General features: G+C 41.7%; 1 protein-coding gene across 2 annotated transcripts in view; it reads right to left on the minus strand.

Moving 5' to 3' along the window:
* Positions 1–518: 518 nt before the first annotated feature.
* LOC145347569 (cAMP-dependent protein kinase catalytic subunit beta) overlaps positions 519–20,430 on the minus strand; it is a 139,539-nt gene continuing 119,627 nt past the window's right edge. For both annotated transcript variants that reach the window (XM_080195112.1, XM_080195111.1), the window contains exons 4-10: positions 20,116–20,214; positions 14,502–14,584; positions 11,103–11,229; positions 8,949–9,044; positions 8,454–8,576; positions 6,638–6,802; positions 519–3,000 (exon numbers count right to left, since the gene is read on the minus strand). In XM_080195112.1, coding sequence (XP_080051238.1) covers positions 2,875–3,000; positions 6,638–6,802; positions 8,454–8,576; positions 8,949–9,044; positions 11,103–11,229; positions 14,502–14,584; positions 20,116–20,214 — 819 coding nt within the window. In that variant the 3' untranslated portion in view covers positions 519–2,874. The remainder of the gene's footprint in view (positions 3,001–6,637; positions 6,803–8,453; positions 8,577–8,948; positions 9,045–11,102; positions 11,230–14,501; positions 14,585–20,115; positions 20,215–20,430) is intronic.

The raw sequence follows: 20,430 nt of genomic DNA on the forward strand, positions 1-20,430 counted from the left end.
GGTCTAGGTTCAGCTGAACTGTCAAGGGTCTTTGCAGGAATAATGGCCACTGGGCCAAGGTACAGAGGGGCATCGACACAAACATTAGTTAAGGAAGGTGGGATGATTGACAAGATAAAAGATTACCTTGTAGAACTATTTCCCAGTGATGGAAAGCACAAATTTGTGAAAAACGTTAACATAACTGAAGAAAATCCAGAATCAGGGAAGTCAGTACCATGCCAAATATGCTCTCATTTCTATTTTTCTGGATTATTCATAAACAGGGCCTTCACATGGTAATCTCTAATTATTTTAATACAAGTAGCAAATGGAAGCTGATGTAAACAGGCATCCACCTGACATGCACACCTTAAACTGACCCATGACATAAAAACATATGCCACCACACAACTCAAATAAAAACATGCTGATTTTAGAATTCTTCCCACTTACAGATGGCACCCAAAAAAGGCTGTAACACTTGAAACACAGCATTGGATTGTCAAAGCTTTAATAATACATAAGCCAGTCAGAAATGTGATCTTCAGCGTTTATTAAAACCTTAAAGTCCATAAACGACAACAAAGTTACTGTAGAATTTATCGCATACAGCTAGCATACAACAGCATGTCCTCAGTCTAAATGAAATACAAAAAGATTTTAACATTTTCATACAAAGGAACTTTAAATTTATTAATGTGACCTTACATTTCTTTAGTTACATAAAATCTGCTACAGCAAAGTATCTTATACTTCCCTTGCACATACAGGTAAATACGGGTGGATGAAAAAACTGCTGTCGGTGTCAGCCTCATAATGGACATTGTTGTGCAAATGTTTTGACAGCCAAGACAACAAACAGAATGTTTGATATTACAGCTCATACTGGTAATGCAAATGTCTACAAAGGCCTTACTTCCATGAGTTCCCTTCAGGTTAAGAGGACATTGTGTCAATGTTTCTTTAGTGCTAACTCAAGCAAATACGCTGGTTCTATGCCAAATCAAGTTGGTTTGTTAAAACTCATTGCTTTCTGCATCTATCTGAACCAATCTGAATTCAGCCTGCTTCTGTACATAAGAAACCATTTCCATTTAAACCGTTAGAGAGGTTTATTTCATATACATACATAAATATATAAATATAAATATATATATATATATATATATATATATATATGCACGAGAGAAAGAGATCAAAATTGTGTGCCATAAGTGTACAAATAAAACTAATCTGATTAAAATGAATTGGTTAAAAAAAATGTTAGCGTGTACAGATCCACTGAATCCATAACCCATGATTTAACAACACTGAAATACACAAGGAAAGTGCTTCAACTAGCACATGAAAGCACTAGCCCTTTCCTGTAGCAACAGATTATGTCATTATATGACAATGCATCTACCAAGTAGCTGAGCCTAACACCTGCAAACTCTAAGTTCTGTTCCCAGGGAGACAAACTTATATATATATATAAAAAAAATGGTAGAGATAGTGGAAACATGGCAGTTGTTACCTGTGTTAAGTATTTTGCAATGCATGAACCAAAGCATTCTAAAAATTAATAGCTGGGAAAGCTAGTTATGGAGTGATTAATCTTTTAGCATTTGCCCAAACATCATTTCAGCATCACAACACTGTGCCTCGGAATCAAACACAATCCTGGCAGTGACCTTCCTTACTTTTGCAGCATCTTAAAACAAAAACGGAGGACTGCAGCCCACAGCATGCACAAACAGTGCATTTGTTCATTACGTTGTACACAACCAGCGACCGAATCCGTGCACAAAACCATTTACCACGCCTTTTAGGATTCCCGAGGTCAAATCCTTACGATTAAAACAATTTCGCGTCTCCATTCCCCGATAGTATCTGATGCTACTTTCTCTTTTTTTTTAATCCTTTCGAAGTATTCCACCTGTAGCAGGAATCCCTCCCTCCCCTGTTCATCGTTCTAAAAGGAACACACAATGGAATTTGAGTTGTGCGGGAGGGCAACCCCACCAACTGGCTATGCTTTTGACATGCTGGGTGCAACACAGCTACAAATGATAGGGAGACAAAGCTAGTCTGAAGATTACCTGCTGGCAGCTTTACTTTGATGGTGCTCAGTAGACTGCAGCATCCCGTGAATGGTAGGCCTGGATCCTTCCCAGATGAATACAAAAAAGATTTGGGAAGGGCAGCTGAATTTGATAGTACAGGAGTATTCAAGGCACAGGCTCTGCATACCCTGCTCCAACCATCCAATTAATTCTACTTCATTTTGGTCATGTCCAGGAGAACTTGCTTTTGTTCAGTCTATTTATAAATACACAGAGAACAAGTACTACTTCCAAAAAAAATGCCAAAAATGCTGTCTAGGTTCTAGGAGTCTGATTCTTAATTTCTACAAGGTAAGGTGTTCTACAACTGTGACCTCTCAGACACGACAGACAGGAATTGTGGCTGGCGAACACTAGAAGCAACGTTCAGCTTTCACTTTGGGCTAAGTCACACCAAGTGCAAAAAAATCCTGAAACACTTGCTCTAACTTTACACTTAAACAAAATGTTTCACTCTCTGCAAATTGCCATTTTTAAAGGGGGGGAAGAAAACAAACTACATGACACAAAGGCAACTGCTGGAGAACAAAGGAAGGAAGGAAGGAAGGAAGGAAACAATAAGAAAGTGGTCTAGTTTTTGTGTCATAGCACAGGTAGTGCTTTGCGTAAATGTGCCTGTGTATGAGGGCTGTGCTAACTGCACACATGAATTATGGCAAGGAGGATCTCAGCCTTGTGGAATGAAGAAACTAAGTAATTGTTTCAACGAATAAGATGGTTTCCGCTCCACCCCATCTGTTAGCAGAGTGCAAAGATCCCAATACAAGCCCTGACGGTCTCTTTCTCTCTAAAAATCAGCAAACTCTTTAGCACATTTTTCGGTTAAAGAGACACGGATGTCCTCCTCTTCATAGTCATCAAAATTGCTGGTGTCACCTGGGCCTCTGCACTTTGGTATGAATGGAGCTTCCACCTGAAAACAACAAAATGTAAGAGGGTGAGGTAGAAAAAAGTCATTGAAATGGGGCAATAGTTCTACTGTTGAAGTTACTTGAAGGAGTTGCACGCTGTGGATAAAAGGGGAACCGGTGGATGCACTACATTTATTTCCAGGAGGCATTTGATAAGATACCTCATGAAAGGTTACTACAGAAGACAAAAGCTCATCATGTAGGGAACAACATATTGGCGTGGACTGAAGATTGGCTAGCTAACGAGAAAAGGTAGGCATAAATGGCTAATCACACAAACACAGCACAGGAGAGGACAATTTACACACATGGATGCATGCACACAAAGCGCCAAGAGGAAATTGACATACATGCATGCATGTCAGACACACACATGCACACAAACACAGAGCACTGGAGGGGGAAATTTCCTAACACGCACGCGCACACACAAGATGAGTGGTGTGTCTCAAGGATCAGTGTTGGAGCCTCAATCTTTTCAATTTATAGAAATGATTCGGATGATAGGACCGACAGTATGGTTGCTAAATTTGCTGATGATCCAAATACAGGTAGGAAACTAAGATCTGAAGAGGACATCCTACAAAAGGATATGGATAGGCAAAGGTGTAGCAAATGGAGTATGGTGTGGGAGAACGTGAGGATGTCCATTTTGGCTGGAGGAATTAAAAAACACATTTTATCTAATTGGTGAGAGATTGCAGAGCTGAGATGCAGTGGGGTTTGGTGTCCTCATGCATGAAATGCAAAAGGTTAGTATACACGGCGACAGCCATCCACTGATTCATTCCACAGGGCAATGTCTTGAACAATCAGTGTCCAGCTGCCTGGTTTAAATTTCAAACAATGCTTGGCAGTTATCTGTCAGTCACCATCAACTGGTATATTCTCTATGGCAATGCCTCCACCAGAGTCCACTTGCCAACCAACCTGCATTCTCTTCGCCTACAGTACAAGTTGTAGTTTGCCCCTTGTATTTGAAGTATCCTGATGAGTGCAAGATGAATGTCATTGCATGTATGTCATTGACATGCCTTTCGTTCAGCAACATTCAAATTCTGTACTGCGAAGCAGTTGAAACTCCTTCCACCTGACTCCAAACAATATGCCTCAATTATAGTGCATATCAGCGCAGTCATTGTGATCTTTATTTCCTGAACCAACTAGTGAGCTACCTGTTTAAATTTAAGTTAAGCTTAAGTTAAGTTTAAGCTTCATTCTATGGACTGGGACAGTCCAAAACCATTCCACAAAAAAATTATAACACCAGCCATGATAGACAAAGTCGAGCAATCAGAAAGGGAAGAAATCAAATGTGTTGTAGAGGTGGCCAGGCATTTCCCAACCTTCACTATGGCTCAAGTGGTGAGCACAGTACTCAGAGGCCGCTTTTAGTTCTTTAAATTTACATTTGCAGATTTCTGCATTCTGCATTCATTTCTGCTCCCGGTACATGTTGTAAGATTGGTCTTCCATGGTGCGCATAATAAAATTGGACTTGCAAAGTTACATCACTGGATGCCAGACCACAGAACAAACAGAAACACTGGGTGCCAGCTCCTGGACTCTAAATGCAGATACAAAAGCAGCTTGGGTTGGGGGAACTGAATTCAGAAAGTTCTTTGTGGAATCAGATCAAAAACAAGTAACCAACAATGAATCCAACAATGGTCCCCTTATTTGAGGAAAAATGTAATGGCATTGGAGGCAGTTCAGAAGAGCTTCACTAGATTGATTCCAGAAATGAAGGGTTTGTCGTATGAAGAGAGATTGAACAGTTTAGGCCTATACTCTCTGCAATTGAGAAAAAACGAGGGGAGATCAAATTGAGGTGTACAAGATGATAAAAGGGACAGATAAGGCAGACGTGGAGCAGATGCCTCCTCTTGTGGGGCATTCTAGGACGAGAAGCCATCATTTTAAATTTAATACCCCTTATCCTAAGACTGAGTTGAGGAGAACTACTTTTCCCAAAGGGTTGTGAATCAGTGGAATTCGCTACCCAAAAGTGTGGTGGATGCTGAGACAGTGAATAAATTTGAGGAGTTAGACAAGATTTTTAATTGTTAATGGGTTGAAGGGTAATGGGGAGAAGGCAGGAAAATGGGGAGAAGGCAGGAAAATGGGGAGAAGGCAGGAAAATGGGGATGAGGAGCATATCAGTCCTGATCGAATGGTGGAGCAGTCTCGATGGGCTGAATGGCCTCATTCTGCTCCTGTATCTTATGAACTTAAGTGTCAGATCTTCCACATGACGAATTTATGGTTCCCTCCAACTCCTGGAATCGTATTCTCAACCGGCAGGCGCCCCTAGTGAAATGTACTGTCCCTGCTAGTTAACTGTTCAGTAAAAAAAATTATGGAGGTAGAGATAGACTAGATTCCCTGGAAGCTATTTATAATCCATTACAGAAAGTGTGCTATCAAGAGATGCGGGGTGGGAGTGAGGTGGTGAGAGGAAGAAGTTCTTTTTTATGTAGTGAGCGGTAACGATTGGAGACACACTACCTACCGGTGTGGTGAAAATTCATGATAACAAAACAGAAACTTGATCAGCACTTGCGGGAAACAAGCATGCAGGGCTCCAGGGGTCAACTGGTGAATGGGACTGATTAGATTTGCTTTACAGAGAGCTGGCATGAACTCGATGGGCTGAAAGGCCACCTCCTGAGCCTCAATTACTTCACGACTGTGAATGCAGGATGATGTTTTTCATTGTGACAATGCTAAAAATGTGTATGTTTATCGAAATACATCTGTACAAAATCCTATAGCTGGTTCAGTTAGAGTCACTTTAGATGTCGCGGCATACAACGAACAGCCTTGTGCTGACTGGGACAATGTGAGGTCGAGAATTCAATGGGAGGAAAAAGACTTGAACGGTTTATTGATGTCTTTTCTTTTAATCCACAGGTGATTCGGTCCGCCTTGTTGTCCAAGGAGGGGCATACATGCGGTGGGTTGTGCGAGGGCTGCTCTTGGATGTTGCTTTGAGAGTTGCCTAGTGCTTCACGTCGTTAGTGAACGCTTAAACTGGACCATCTGACGGGCAACACGACAGCTCAGTGACTATCACTGTTTGCTGTGCAGATACATGGATTTGGGCCAGTGTCTGTGGGAGTTTACACATTCTGCCCGTGCTTGCATGGGTTTTCTCCGGGTGCTCCGGTTTCCTCCCACACTCCGAAAATGTGCTCTTAGGCTGATTGGTGGTAACAAATTGTCCCTAAATTAGTCTTCCCTCAATCCAGTTATGGTTCCTTTATTGTGGAGTCCAATAGGCGTAGACAAAGGTCATAGGTAGAAGGAAGCACTCAATGTTAAAATGGCGGTGCAGGCTCGTTGGGCCGAAGGGCCCGTTTCCCGTGCTGTGTTGTCCTTTGTTCTTAGTTAAGTGGCCTTTATTTTTCCTTTGACTGGGGTACTCTCATATGCATTCCTGTTTTAGGTTTTCCCATTCAGTTTACTTTCTCCTCTCATTGGGACTTGAACTCACATCGCCCCAGTAAAAGGCAGGTCGCATAATGAGAATCAACGTAAAATTCTTAACACTCACAAATATCTTTTGCTGAAATTTCTAACCTAGTAAATAATTTCAAAACATCTACTTCCTTTTAAGGATAAGAACAAAGCACGCACCTTCCTCTGGTAAATGGCAATCCAATCCGTAGTGGCAAACCACTTGTGATTCTTAATGTCATTCACACCATTTTTCAGATTCCCATATCGTTTGGTCAGATCTACCTGAAGTAAGTTTCGCAGCAGGTCCTTCAGGTCTGAACTGAAGTGAGAAGGGAACCGTACCTGAGAAACAGTAAACATGCCAGTCAGTCTTTTGAGGAATAAAGTTGAAACATGTTTAAGTAGCACTCCTCACAAAACACATCTTGGAATTGGAGATTGCCAGTTACACTGCATTTTTCTCTAATTAAGGGAATTCAACGTCCACAGAACCCACGGTGGAAAATTCCAGCTGGGATGTGGTGCCTGTAGAAATTTGCATCTTTGCGAAGTCAAACAACATTGCCTCGCTCCCAGTGTACAGTATAAGGATTGGTCCTGGTTGTGTGTCTTTAGCTCTCTACCTGTAGGTGGTAGCAGAGACTCCCTGCGTTAGAGAGTGCCAAAACACAACTTCATGTGCGCTACACTCCAGCACTGACCTCAGATCAGGACTTACATCACCAACAGGCAGCCAGCAGCACTGCAGGCCTGAGACTCCAAAGTTTATTCATATCTCAAAGCATTATTAATAGTCATTTGGGAAAATGTAGATCAAGGAAGAAATGCCAGCACAGATTTACTAAGGGAAAGTCATGTTTAACTAACATGCTTGAGTTTATTTTTAGGTAAAAAGAGGGGGCCAATGTAATGTAACTTCATTAGTCCCAATGTAATGGGACTTCAAAAAGATGACCCGGCGAGAGCTGAATTTCTCTGGCAAAGCTAGCATGGATAACTCAGCAAATGGCCTCCTTCTATGCTGTCAGGATTCTATGATTTCAAATGAGTTGTGAATTTACAGAAGTGTCAGCACTTTGCACACAGCATGGTCCCACAAACGGAAAGTGGCCAATGTATCTATTTAGATGGTGTTTCTTGAAGGAGGAACACTAGGCCAGCCAGGGCACCGGGAAGATTTGCTTACACTTTAAGCGGTGTCATGGGACCTTATGTCCTCCTGAACAGGGGAACGGGACTTGGTTTCAGACTTTATTTGAGAGACTATAACCTGGGACAACTGCACCAAATGCTCAGTAGCATCATGATGTTGAGCAGTGGGGTTGGATCCCACCGACATCTAAAACCAGAGGTGACAGTGGAACCAAATGAGGTAAGCTGAATTGCTATGAACTCCAGTACTTTATTAAAAAAACCGGGTTTGACATCACATGGGAATTATGATCCATGAGTTTGAAAGAGTTTTCAAAAAGGACCTGGAGAAGAGAAAGAAATAATTTTCTAAGCAAATCTCTTAAGCTGCTGAGGCCATTAAGTTATAAAGTCATCATTGTCCCACATACAGCACGATGAATTAACTGATCTCAGTGGAGAGTGCACAGTGGGTACAGCTATCGGCAAGTTTTGGATGGGGGGGACAAAGACAGGATGAATAAATTTTTTTCCCCTCCACATCTAATTCTGACAGTGTTTTGATAACAAATGGTTAGTGTCTGTGAAGAGAAAGAAGCTTTCTTCACTTGAACACTTCCCAGTGGGAATCACTGAATAGACATTAGGGGTGGAAGTCCATTCTCCAATTGTTGCACCCATTGCAGTATTCCCATCCAAAATAAACTTAGCGTGCATAAGAGAACACCTCTAAGGTTTAATAATGGTGCTACAGGTAAGGACACAGAAAACCTCACCAACCCAACCTAACAAAACAAAGAATAGGAGAATTGCCTATTCAAATATGCACTCTTGATAAATTGTTAAAACGAACACATTTCACCTTTCCAGAGACAATCTTTTCATAAATCTGTATTGGCTGGTCTGCAAAGAATGGAGGGTATCCAGCTGCCATTTCATAGATTAGAACACCCAGTGCCCACCAATCCACTGCTTTGTTATAGCCCTACAAATGAAAAGATATATACATTGAGGTATACTGCACAAAGGGTGTAGTTCATTGCATCCATTTCATTTCATTCAAAGTTGGAACCTTGTTTTGAGTGCTTGACTTTGATACCACACTGTGACAGTTTCCTGTAAGTTGCGGAAAATTATCAAGCAGGAAAACATGTCATCTGAATGGAAACTTATAATGACTAAACCACACAGAATCTTATTACATTGCTCAGGTATTTGTGCAAGTTGCCTCACATACAACCCCTTTTGAAGTTCATTGACAGATATTTAGACAAGTTATACTGTTATGCGACAACTTAAGAAACCTGCCTTTCAGACATCTCGAGTACTTCAAGGCCCACTCCCGCCTTGAGCCTACCTTGCTCAGAATAATCTCTGGAGCCAAGTATTCTGGAGTTCCACAAAGTGTCCAAGTTCTGCCCTTTACCCTTTTTGCGAAACCAAAATCTGTGACCTACAAAAATATTAAGAGTAACACTAAGTTAACTATTGAAACAAACTTCTCAGCGTGGCTTCAATTTTAGAAAGCTACATCAAAACAGGCACCAGTCATAAAATACCAGGATCTTTGCACATCATAGACAAGGATTTTGTGGGTATGGTTGGAAAGTCTATCCCTAGCTACCCAAGGGTGTTAGGAGTTACATATATGCTAAGTGGATAGGGACAGCTTGCCCTCATTCCTGAAGGATATAAGTGAATCAGTTGTGTTTACGATGATAATCTGACAGCTTTTGTGGTTATCTTGTGCCAGCTCACTGATTGCCAGATAGTTAATTCAATCTCCCAGCTTGCCACAGTGGACTTCTGGCCTAATACCATAACAGCTGGGCTGCTGCATTCATAGGTCTTACAGCAAATTAGAAATGAACATGGAACAGGATCCCGAAGGCATTTGGCAACAATTCCTGAAATTGTACTCCAGCATGAGATGGCCCATTCAGGAAGGAAGGGGGACAGGGAGGGAAGGGCAAGTTGGTGCATAAATCACATTCCTAGGAAGACGTTGATTTTGTTGTGCAGGACACATCACAAAAGAATACTATCAGGCTGAGAGCAATTTTACTTTACACTGAAGTAATTGGTGCAATTAGCATCGGCTCTGGAATAAAAGCCACAGTCCTAATTTATACCTTTGATTCAAACAAAATCAATATTGTGAAACATCAAAAATGAGCAATTAAACAAACTGCCTGAACTTCCATGGAGCAGTAATCGGAGGTGGACTGCCACTCAGCACCTAGTTTCCCACCTCAAAATCCTTTTGCTACTTTGTGTAGTGCAGTGCTGAAGGTCTTCAGTCAAGGGTTGCAGAGTTGGGTGCAAGGAGGCCACATCCCTTTTCTTAAAGCACAAGCGGTCGGGGTATGAATGTGTAGTTGAGGGATGGGGCGCACAGTTGTGGTGGGGGTGTGTAGTCGGTCAGCAAGGTGGCACTAACTGCTGACCACTGCCTCTGTGACAGGGACCCAAGTTGGAATCTCCCACAGCTGTAGTTTAATATTTAACACATCAACCCTCTGGTTAGTTCTGAAAGAGTCAAACGACTTGAAGCATGAACTTGTGTGCTCAGCCTAGCGGTGCTGAGTTTTTCTAGCATCCCCTGTTCTTGTTTCAGATTCCTGAATCCACAGTATTTTGCTTATTTAATTTGAAAACTCTATGTAAACAGTTGGATATAACAACGCAGTTGCTCCCAGCCCCAACACAAAACTCCTGTACTCATCAATAGGTTGTGGACAATGCCCCGAAGAATTTATAAATTTTATATTTAAAAAAATTAATCTAAGTTATGGTTTCATAGAAACCCAACAGAATGAGGGCATTCTGCCCACCAAGTCTGCACAGATAACAATCTCGCTTAGGCCCTAGACCCGTAATCCCACATATTTCCCCACTAATCCCTCTAAGCTATGCATCCTGGCACACTAAGGGGAAACATAGCACAGCCAATGCACCTAACCCGCACATCTTTGGACTGTGGGAGCAAACTGGAGCACCTGGAAGGAACCCACGCAGACATGGGGAGAACGTGCAAATTCCGCTCAGTGATCCAAGTCAGGAATTGAACCCAGGTCCCTGAAAGCGCGAGGCAGCAGTGCTAAGCATTCTGGCACCATTCTGCCCCAAAGGTTGTGACCTTACTTCACAGTCAGCAGATATTGCAAAACAAATTTCACACATTCTCAACTGAATGGATTTAATAAATTGCATAAAGATGGGTTCACTTAAAAAAAGCTTTTCCTTCAGGATGTTGGGAAGAGGGTAATTTAGACGCTGCTATAGTCATCTGCAATTTGATACCAACCAGAGACAATAAAACTAATTAGATTTTCACAAAGAAAATTACTGTAAGAAAAATAAGTTGCAATTGTGGAAAATACCAAATGGAAAGTCTGATTATATTTTCCCACTTTTGCAACATGTTAATGATTATCCAAGGTCACACTGAATTTGCTGATTTGAGTTTTGAATTAATTACAAAACATTGAGATTATACCTCGCAACATACCTGGATATACCCTTGTTGGTCAATTAAAAGGTTTTCAGGTTTCAGGTCTCTGTAGATGAGGTCTAGCGAATGGAGGTACTCAAAGGTCAGGACTATCTGAGCTGCGTAAAACCGGGCATGAGGTTCACTACAAGGAAAGATGAGTTAGTTTAACATATAATATTCAATAATTCACTGAACAGAAAAACCTAATATCTCAATTAGTCAGCAGATACCAAAAATGTTGTTCATGATTACACGCATCATTACATAAAAGGTCAAAGCACTTGCAATCATCGACTACATTACAAGATTCACCAACGACAGGAGTTGTAAATTTGCACAATTTTTCTATGAGATTGACTTCACTTTAAAAGCTTTTCACAGAATTGTATACTAGTAGTATGACAGGAGATGGAAGTTCAGACACTTTTGATATAAATCTCTGCATTGTCAATATCCCCTACGTAACAAGCAAACAAGTCTGCATTTAATATTTTTTGGGTTCAGATGGATTAGTGATCTTGAATGCCTCAGAACAAACATCGTAAAGCGTCAAATAAGTGCGTTAGTGTTGACAATTCTGTTAAAAGTCATGATTTAAACTTCCATTAAAGGACTGCTTGACTGAACGTTAGGTCCCTCCTGTTTTTCTCCTCCAAGTTTATTTATTACTGCAACAAATGGGCTTACATTAACACTGCAATGAAGTTACTGGGAAAATCCTCTAGTCACCATGCTCCAGCGCCTGTTCGAGTACAGAAGGAGAATTTATCATGGCCAATTCACCTAACCAGCATGTGTTCTGGGCTGTGGGAGGAAACTGGAAACCCACGCAGACATGGGAGAATGAGCAGACTCTGCACCAACAATGACCCAAGTTGGGAATCAAACCTGGGTCTCTGGCGCTGTGACATCCTGACACCCTGGATAAAGAAGGGCTGATTGTGAAGACCAATCGAAGATTTTGCCTTTTTCCTTAGACTCAACTGTTTTAACAAACGTTTGGTGAGGATGCATTTCTTCCTGAAGCCCTCCCTACATCAACCTGGACATTTGCAGCCATTTAGCAAATCTGCCACTTGAGTGACATCAATGCTTGAATACAAAAGCTCCTTTTGATTCTCTATGGTTCTATTCTGGCCTTGAAAGTGACAGATACAGAGCTCCTCCAAGGAATTCAACAGTGAGCGTTCACACTATGAATAGTTTGAAAATACCACCAGCACTTATAGCTATTCAGTACTTAAGGCAATTGTAGCACTGTAAATAAAATCACACATAACCCCAAAATTTTCTGAAACTCAAAGAACCTCAAAGCACAGCCAAATTAATTAAGGATTCAATCTTCAACCTCTAAGACTGCACGATCATAAGTTTTTTTTAAACTCATTTCTTCATGGGATGTGGGTGTTGCTGGCTAGGCCAACATTATTACCCAGCCCCAACTGCCCATGTAACAGTGGTGATGAGCCGCCTTCTTGTTCTGCTGCAGTCCATGTGGTTTAGGTACTGTGACAATGTTGTTTTCTTAAATATTTTTGATAAAGAAGATTTGGTAAGTGTGTATACATGATCTAATTAGGCTGGGGAAAGGTTAATAGCAACTGCTTGTCTGGGAGAGCTGAGAGAGGAAAAGATAAAGGCGCTGGATAAAAACAATTGTAGGCTGTGATGAAATAGGGTGAGTTTTAAAATTTGCATAGGAAGACAGGATTTCTTCAGCTGCTATATTTTAGAGGGGGAGTGGTTTAAGGGACTCTTACAACTCAAAGTTTTCAAAAGGGATGGTTATTATATTTTATTTGACCACAAAGTAGAGGTCAGAGGAAAATATGATATATTTTTATATTTTCAAAAGCAGAGTTCAAAGATGTGTGGAGAACAATGGAATGGGAGATTAAAGGGAAAAAAGAATATTTAAAGGAAAAATAGTTAGCGGAGTTGCTGTGTGGCTATGTGGGGGGCCTGAGATCAGCTCTGTGCTGACAGGTGGTGTGAAATCTCAAACAGCCATCCAGTGAGATCAGAAAAGTCTTCTTTCCAGGAAGCAGTTTGTTTTCTGAACTTTTCTTGGATTTCCCTGGTACTGTGAAGCAGCAGTGCTAACCACTGTGCCATCATGAGGAATCATGCCACATTTCTTAATGGAAGTAAGATCAGTTTTTGCCTTGGGTAACATTACTGCATTTTAGAGTCTGTGGGTTTGTTGCAAGTAGTTTAATTGAGGGTTTCAACCAAGTGGGGTTTTTCAGGGGATTTTTGTAAGGTTGTTTAATGGTGTAAATTTAAATTTGTGCACTTGTTATTTTTTCTTCTAGTCAATAAATGTCAGAATTTTCAAAATTCCAGTAGTGTTCCTGGAATCCTATGCTTCTGGGGTCAGTAGTATTTTTTCCTGAGTTTTCAAAATACAACAAAAGGTCAATGTCAGTAAGACAAATTTCCCTCTGGGATTTAGCTTGCTCAGCAAATAACATCTGCTCTGGTTGTAACAGCGCACCCACAACACTGTTAGGAAGGGAGTTCCAGAGTTTGACCCAGTCGACAGTGAAGCAATAGCGGTGTAGTTCCAAGTTAGGATGGTGTGCGACGTGGTGGGGAACTTGAAGATGGTGATGCTTTCATGTATCTGTTGCTCACGTTCTAGGTGGTGGAAGTTGAGAGTTTGGAAGGTGCTGTTGGAGGAACCTTGGTGAGTTGTTGCAGCGCATTTTTTAAGAGGACACACACTGCTGCCACTATTCTGATGGAAGGGAGTGAATGTTTAATGTGGTGGATAAGGTTCCAATTAGCTTTATCCTGAAAGATGCTGAGCTTTTTGAATGTTGTTGGAGCTGCACTCGTGCCAGCAAGTGGAGAATATTCCATCACTCCTGACTTGTGCCTTGTAGATGGTGGATAGGCTTTGGGGAGTCAGGCAGGGAGTTATTCTGAGCAGAATTTCCAACCTCTGACATGCTCTTGTAGTCACAGTGGTTATAAGACTGGTGCAGTTCTTTTTCTGGACAATGATAACCCCCAGCATGTTAATTGTAGGATCTCAGTGATGACAGAAACTAAATTGTCTTGTAGGTTCAAACTTAATTACGTTTACCAAGTTTTAATGCGTCCAGTATACTAACACCAAAACTTTTGTAAAGCAGTTTACTACCATCTGCTCCACAGTTTACACAGAAAATTCTCCCCACAGGGTACTTCTTGTACAGATTAGTAGAGAGCTGGCAATCAAAATAAATAAATGTTATAAATTAATATACTAAACATTTATCCATATAACTTGGGTTATCAGACCAAAATGAGATGAATTAATTATTCTACACACTCCTCCCTCACAGTGGAGGCTTAAAAAGCACATTTTTTGGCCATTTTCAAAATCAAGATGATTTCATCCATCAGGCCACATGATCTAAACCTTACCTGAACCTTCCGATTCTTCTAAGATGTGAAAACATTTCACCGCCTGGCACATACTCCATCACCATATATAAATTAGAGTTGTCCTAAAACACATGAAAAAACATAGTTCATAAGCTAGGCAGTAGACATGAACACCAAGAGACAATTGTTCCTACTTCTTAAGTAGCAAATGTCACAATAACATTTTATATAAACATTTGCAATCTTAAACAGCATATAGGTTATACGAGTTTAACAATAGCACAAATAAATTGCAATAAATAACCAGAAACACCCATTTAAGCTCAGGCAACAGTGTATAAAATCAGGCCCATAATAAGAGGAGGACTGAGGAGCAGGAGTGGGTCATTCAGCCCTTTGAGCCATTTAATAAGATCAGAACTGATCTGCTTGTGGTCTCAACTCCACCTTCCAGGGTAATCGAGGTAGGCTGGGTACTTTTCAGGGTCTGGTCTGGGTCGCCATTGTCTCACGGGATGGCTTTGATGTGCCTTAGTTCAGCATCACGCTTGCTTCCTGAGCAAACAGCTTGGACCCTATTTACGAGGTTTGCAAATAAGGTCAATCTTATAGTGCCTGGAACTACAGAAATCCCAATACGTATACTGACCAGCAAAGGCAGGCTTGGGGTGGATGGTGGTAGAGTACCACCAGACAAATTTCTCATAGTACTTAAGGAAAGGGAATTCATTTGAGTTCATCGTTTCGAGGTGAATTTGAGTGCAGGATGGTGCCCGTTAAGCTGTGTAAGGAAATTCTTCCACGCAGCTGCAAATTCAAATATAGCAGCTATATCATCCACATATCAGAAATGTGTAAAGGGGTGGGAGGTTAAGTGTCATTCTATTGAAGATATGTTTCTGACCCAAGTTGAAAGCTGGCAGGCAACTGTAGACATTTCCTCGGTTTCTCCTAGTACTGCTCTGCAGCAGGCTAATGTGAAATTGTGAAGTACGGTCTAATGATTTTCCTTTGCACCTGCTTGTTACTCCAACTTTATCGAGTGCTGTGTCAGATGGAGCAGCTAGTAATCTTGGAGAGGCTCCAATGTAATGTCAGACAGTTTAGAATTCGAAAGCTAGCTTCATGGTCCATAACACATGCACACGCTTAGCCTTTACTGCAAGAAATATCTCACACTAGTAGGGACTGCTTTCAATCTTTGAATGGAAACCAGCCTCCAAAAATTACGTGCCTTAAGGGGCTGCAGTGGAATAGGGAAGGAGTCACCTTTTAAGAGAATGAGTTGCGATTTATAAAATGAAGGCAAGTGTACATTGAAAGTGGGGACAAACAAGAACCGCAAAAAACAAAATAAAATTCAACGTCCTGGAAATAATATCAGACACTCTGACAGATCAAGTCAACCGGTTTTAGATGTTTCTGAGCAGGATGCAACAAAACTGCAGTGTGTTGAAAGAAACAATGGTCTCATTGCAGATTCTAGAACTTGAACAAATCATGGCGAGAGAAAGATTTAGAACATAAGAATATAAGAACATAAGAAATAGGAGCAGGAGTAGGCCCCGCTTCTTAAAAATATTTAGCGAGGCAGCCTCCACCGCTTCAACAGGCAGAGAATTCCAGAGATTCACCACCCTTTGAGTGAAGAAGTTCCTCCTCAACTCCGTTCTAAACCGCCTCCCCTTTATCTTGAGGCTGTGCCCCCTAGTCCTACTGTCTTTTTTGAGCGGGAAGAGTCTCTCCACCTCTATCCTATCCATCCCATTCATCATCTTATACGTCTCAATGAGATCTCCCCTCATTCTTCTAAACTCTAACGAGTACAAGCCTAGTTTATTCAGCCTCTCCTCATAGCTCAATCCCCTCAACTCCGGTATCAGCCTAGTAAACCTCCTCTGCACTCCCTCCAGGGCCAAAATATCCTTATGCAGGTGCGGCGCCCAAAACTGCACACAGTACTCCAGCAGCGGCCTCACCAATGCCCTATACAGCTGCAGCAAGACCTCCCTACTTTTATATTCAATCCCCCTCGCTATGAAGGCCAGCATCCCATTCGCCTTCCTGACCACCTGCTGCACCTGCAAGCTGGGTTTTTGGGGCTCATGCACAAGGACCCCGAGGTCCCTCTGCACCGTCGCCTGCTGCAGTTTTTCGCCCCGTAAGTAATAGTCCTTCCTACCATTCTTCCTACCAAAGTGGACCACCTCACACTTGCCAACATTAAATTCCATTTGCCATTTCCTGGCCCATTCGCCCAGCCTATCTAGATCCTTCTGCAGACTCTCCACACCCTCCGCACAATTTGCCTTTCCCCCAATCTTGGTGTCATCAGCAAATTTCGACACCCTGCACTCGGTTCCCTCCTCCAGATCATCTATATAAATGGTAAATAGCTGAGGCCCCAGCACCGACCCCTGGGGCACCCCACTAGTCACCAACCGCCAATCCGAATAGCACCCATTGACCCCCACTCTCTGCCTCCTATTTGACAACCAATCCTCTATCCACGCTAACACCCTACCCCCAACTCCATGTCCCCTGACCTTCTGCAATAACCTCTTGTGAGGTACCTTGTCAAACGCCTTCTGAAAATCCAGAAAGACCACATCCACCGGCTCTCCTCTATCCACTGCCCTAGACACATCCTCATAGAACTCCAGTAAATTTGTCAGACACGACTTCCCTTTAATGAAACCGTGTTGCGTCTGCCCTATCAAGCAATTCCCTTCAAGATGCCTCGCAATTTCCTCCTTAATGACGGATTCTAACATTTTACCTACCACAGACGTTAAACTAACCGGCCTATAATTCCCCGCCTTTTGCCTGGCACCCTTCTTAAACAACGGCGTAACATTAGCCGTTTTCCAATCTTCCGGCACTTCCCCGGAATCCAGCGACGTCTGGAAAATAACCACCAAGGCATCCACTATAACCTCCGCCATTTCTTTCAGAACCCTCGGATGCATTCCATCCGGTCCTGGGGACTTGTCCACAATCAGCCCCTCCAGTCTGTCGAGCACCACCTCTCTAGTAACAGTAATGTCATTAAGACCCTCCAGTCCTACCACCTTTCCATCGCTAACACCCGGCAAATTATTCACGTCCTCCTCCGTGAAGACAGAAACAAAAAAGTTATTCAAGACCTTAGCCATATCCCCATCCCCTACCACTAGCTCCCCTTTCTCATCCTCTAAAGGACCAACGTTCACCCTAGCCAGCCTCTTCCTTTTTATATATTTATAAAAACTCTTGCTATCCTTTTTTATATTAAGTGCTAGCCCAGCTTCATAGCTTCTCCTACCCTCCTTTATCAACTTCTTTGTCAATCTTTGTTGACATTTAAACCTTTCCCAATCCTCTTCTCGCCCACTGCTCTTAGCTACTCTAAATTCCTCCGCTTTTAATTTAACACTTTCCTTCACCTCCTTCGTTATCCACGGCTTATTACCTCTCCTCCTACTGTCCTTTTTGACCATCGGAATAAATTTCTGCTGAGCACCAAGAAAGATCTCCTTAAAGATCCTCCACTGCTCCTCAGCAGACCTACCTTCCAACGCGCTCCCCCAGTCCACATTCGCCAATTCTTCTCTCATCCTACCATACTCCCCTCTATTCAAACAAAGGACGCGTGTCTGGGAACCCACTTTCTCCTCCTCCATCTGCAACAGAAACTCCACCATGCAATGATCACTCTCTCCAAGAGGATCCTTCACCGCAAGGTCCCTAATTCTACCCGCCTCATTACATAGCACCAGATCCAAGATAGCTCGCTCCCTCGTCGGCTCCAACACACACTGTTCAAGGAAATTTCTCGAAGTTACATGGATTTCACTAACACCCATTCACAGCACAGGAGATGTCACCAATCCAGTTGGAGGCTTTTTGGTGCACGCTCCTGAGTGCTGATGGGAAACTGGGAATAAATCGGTTGGACTAAAACCAGGTGTTGTCAGACTTTTTACTGTGTAAACTGGGAATTGACAGGCCAATCAACAGTCAGCAACCTGGGGTTAAATTTTATCCAACCTGAGAATATGGATTGCAAACATGTGCAGTCTTCAAAGTCTCAAGATGCTTCGTGAAGCATGATGAATATTGAAACTTTTAGCACGGGACCATTTGGTGCATTGACAATGCTGCCCATGGAACCAACCCATGTAGAAGAGAGGGACCTCTGCCTGATCTTCTCAACATGGACCTGCATTCTTTGATTCTGGGCAGGCATGTTTTTCATTCATGGCATTGTAAGGAAATGTTAACGGCTATAAAGGCACAATTACATTTATTGGAATTTTTAAAACTGTATCGAGACAAATCTGCAGTGTCAACCACATTAAAAATCTGCCACAGTTGACGAATTTGGATACTGTGGAACAACAATGAAAATCACAAAAAAATTATATGTGTACTGAAGAAATGCTGAAAGTAATTGGAGTGAAAACCTTGAGAGGCCACACTAAGTCTGAAGAGTAATTAGGGATGGGCAACAAATGCCATCCTTGCCACCAGCACTCACATCATGAACAGATAAAAGAGTGAACACTCATTTAACTAATGAGGAACAGATAGATTGCCCTTGCAGTGGGTTAGTTCTCATGTACTGGACAATAATGTGAAGGGTTACACTGGCAACATATCCAATGTTATCAATGCACTGCCACTGGGGCATTTAGGCATTGATACTTCTCTACTACACAAAAAAAATTACCGGATAATGCTGGCACTAAGAACCATGTGGATGATGCCCGGAATAAATGAAATTACATATGCAGCCACCTATTTAGAGAACATACCTTGCTGCACTGTTAAAACATAACTGGGCAAGTCATATCATGTCTTCTATTGAATGAATAATGCCATTTAATTCCACGCAAATTAACATGGTTTCAGTTTGCAAGACGGTAACTGATCATCTATGAATTGTGTCACATGTCAATTCATTTGGAATGCAACACCTTTATTCGGTTTCATCTGTACCTTATGCTGTTATTAAAGTACACTTCAAAACAGGAAAGATCTGAGATGTGCATGAGAGGGATTAAGTTAATACCCTGTAAGCAACCAAAGGGTAATAAAGGGATTGGTTAATGGTTATGGCCACAACCTTGTATTGAAATGCAATTCACATCTTTAGCAATGGAGGGGAGGCAATAAAAGCAAGTGCCTAAATTCTAAAGCTGTCATGAAGTATCAACAGTGACAACACATTTGCTAACAGCTGACACACACTCTACTGAAATCTACATAAATAGAACAATACGTTTCCAGATATTTCATTAGAAATGCTTCAAATTCCAATAACAAAAAAATGAATGGTATGTGACTTTCGAAACTCACACCATCCTCCACCCCATAGCATTTAAAATCAGGTTTCATATAATCGATTACAAGTTTACAACTCGACAGCAATAACCACATGGAGTTTCTTCAATTTATCACCTGGCAACCGGTGGGAAAACAATCAGCGCTGACAGGATAACTCCAAAGGACAATTTTATTTAACCCTTTCAAGCAAATTGCAGACTCACAATTCTCCCAGATAAGCTGACTGATAAACAGCAAAGATTACATTTTTTAAAAAACTTAAATAGAAAGAGAATTAGGGTAGACGTGCAACACTGTTCATCTAAAGTCCGATACGAATATTTACCTTGAAGGAATACTCCAATTTCACCAGAAATGGGAAATTAACCGCCTGCAATATTCTCTTCTCATTGAGTGTGTGTTCGATTTGCTTCAGTTTGACAACCTAAAGAAAGATGACATTACTCAACACCGTTCCTGTTGAAGGGATCGCCATGTTGATTTGTATAGCATTCTTTTACTTCAATGGAACAACATAGTTAAGTCTCAACAATTTAAACATCAAATAATGAGTGATTCTCGACTCAACAACCGTTGTCTAACAGTAAGAACTTTGCTTTAAATTTGATCCGCCTCTTTTAGGAGCAGGAGAAGAGAAATG

Source organism: Carcharhinus amblyrhynchos, chromosome 9, assembly GCF_965287045.1.
Source record: "Carcharhinus amblyrhynchos chromosome 9, sCarAmb.v2.hapA, whole genome shotgun sequence".
Taxonomy (NCBI): domain Eukaryota; kingdom Metazoa; phylum Chordata; class Chondrichthyes; order Carcharhiniformes; family Carcharhinidae; genus Carcharhinus; species Carcharhinus amblyrhynchos.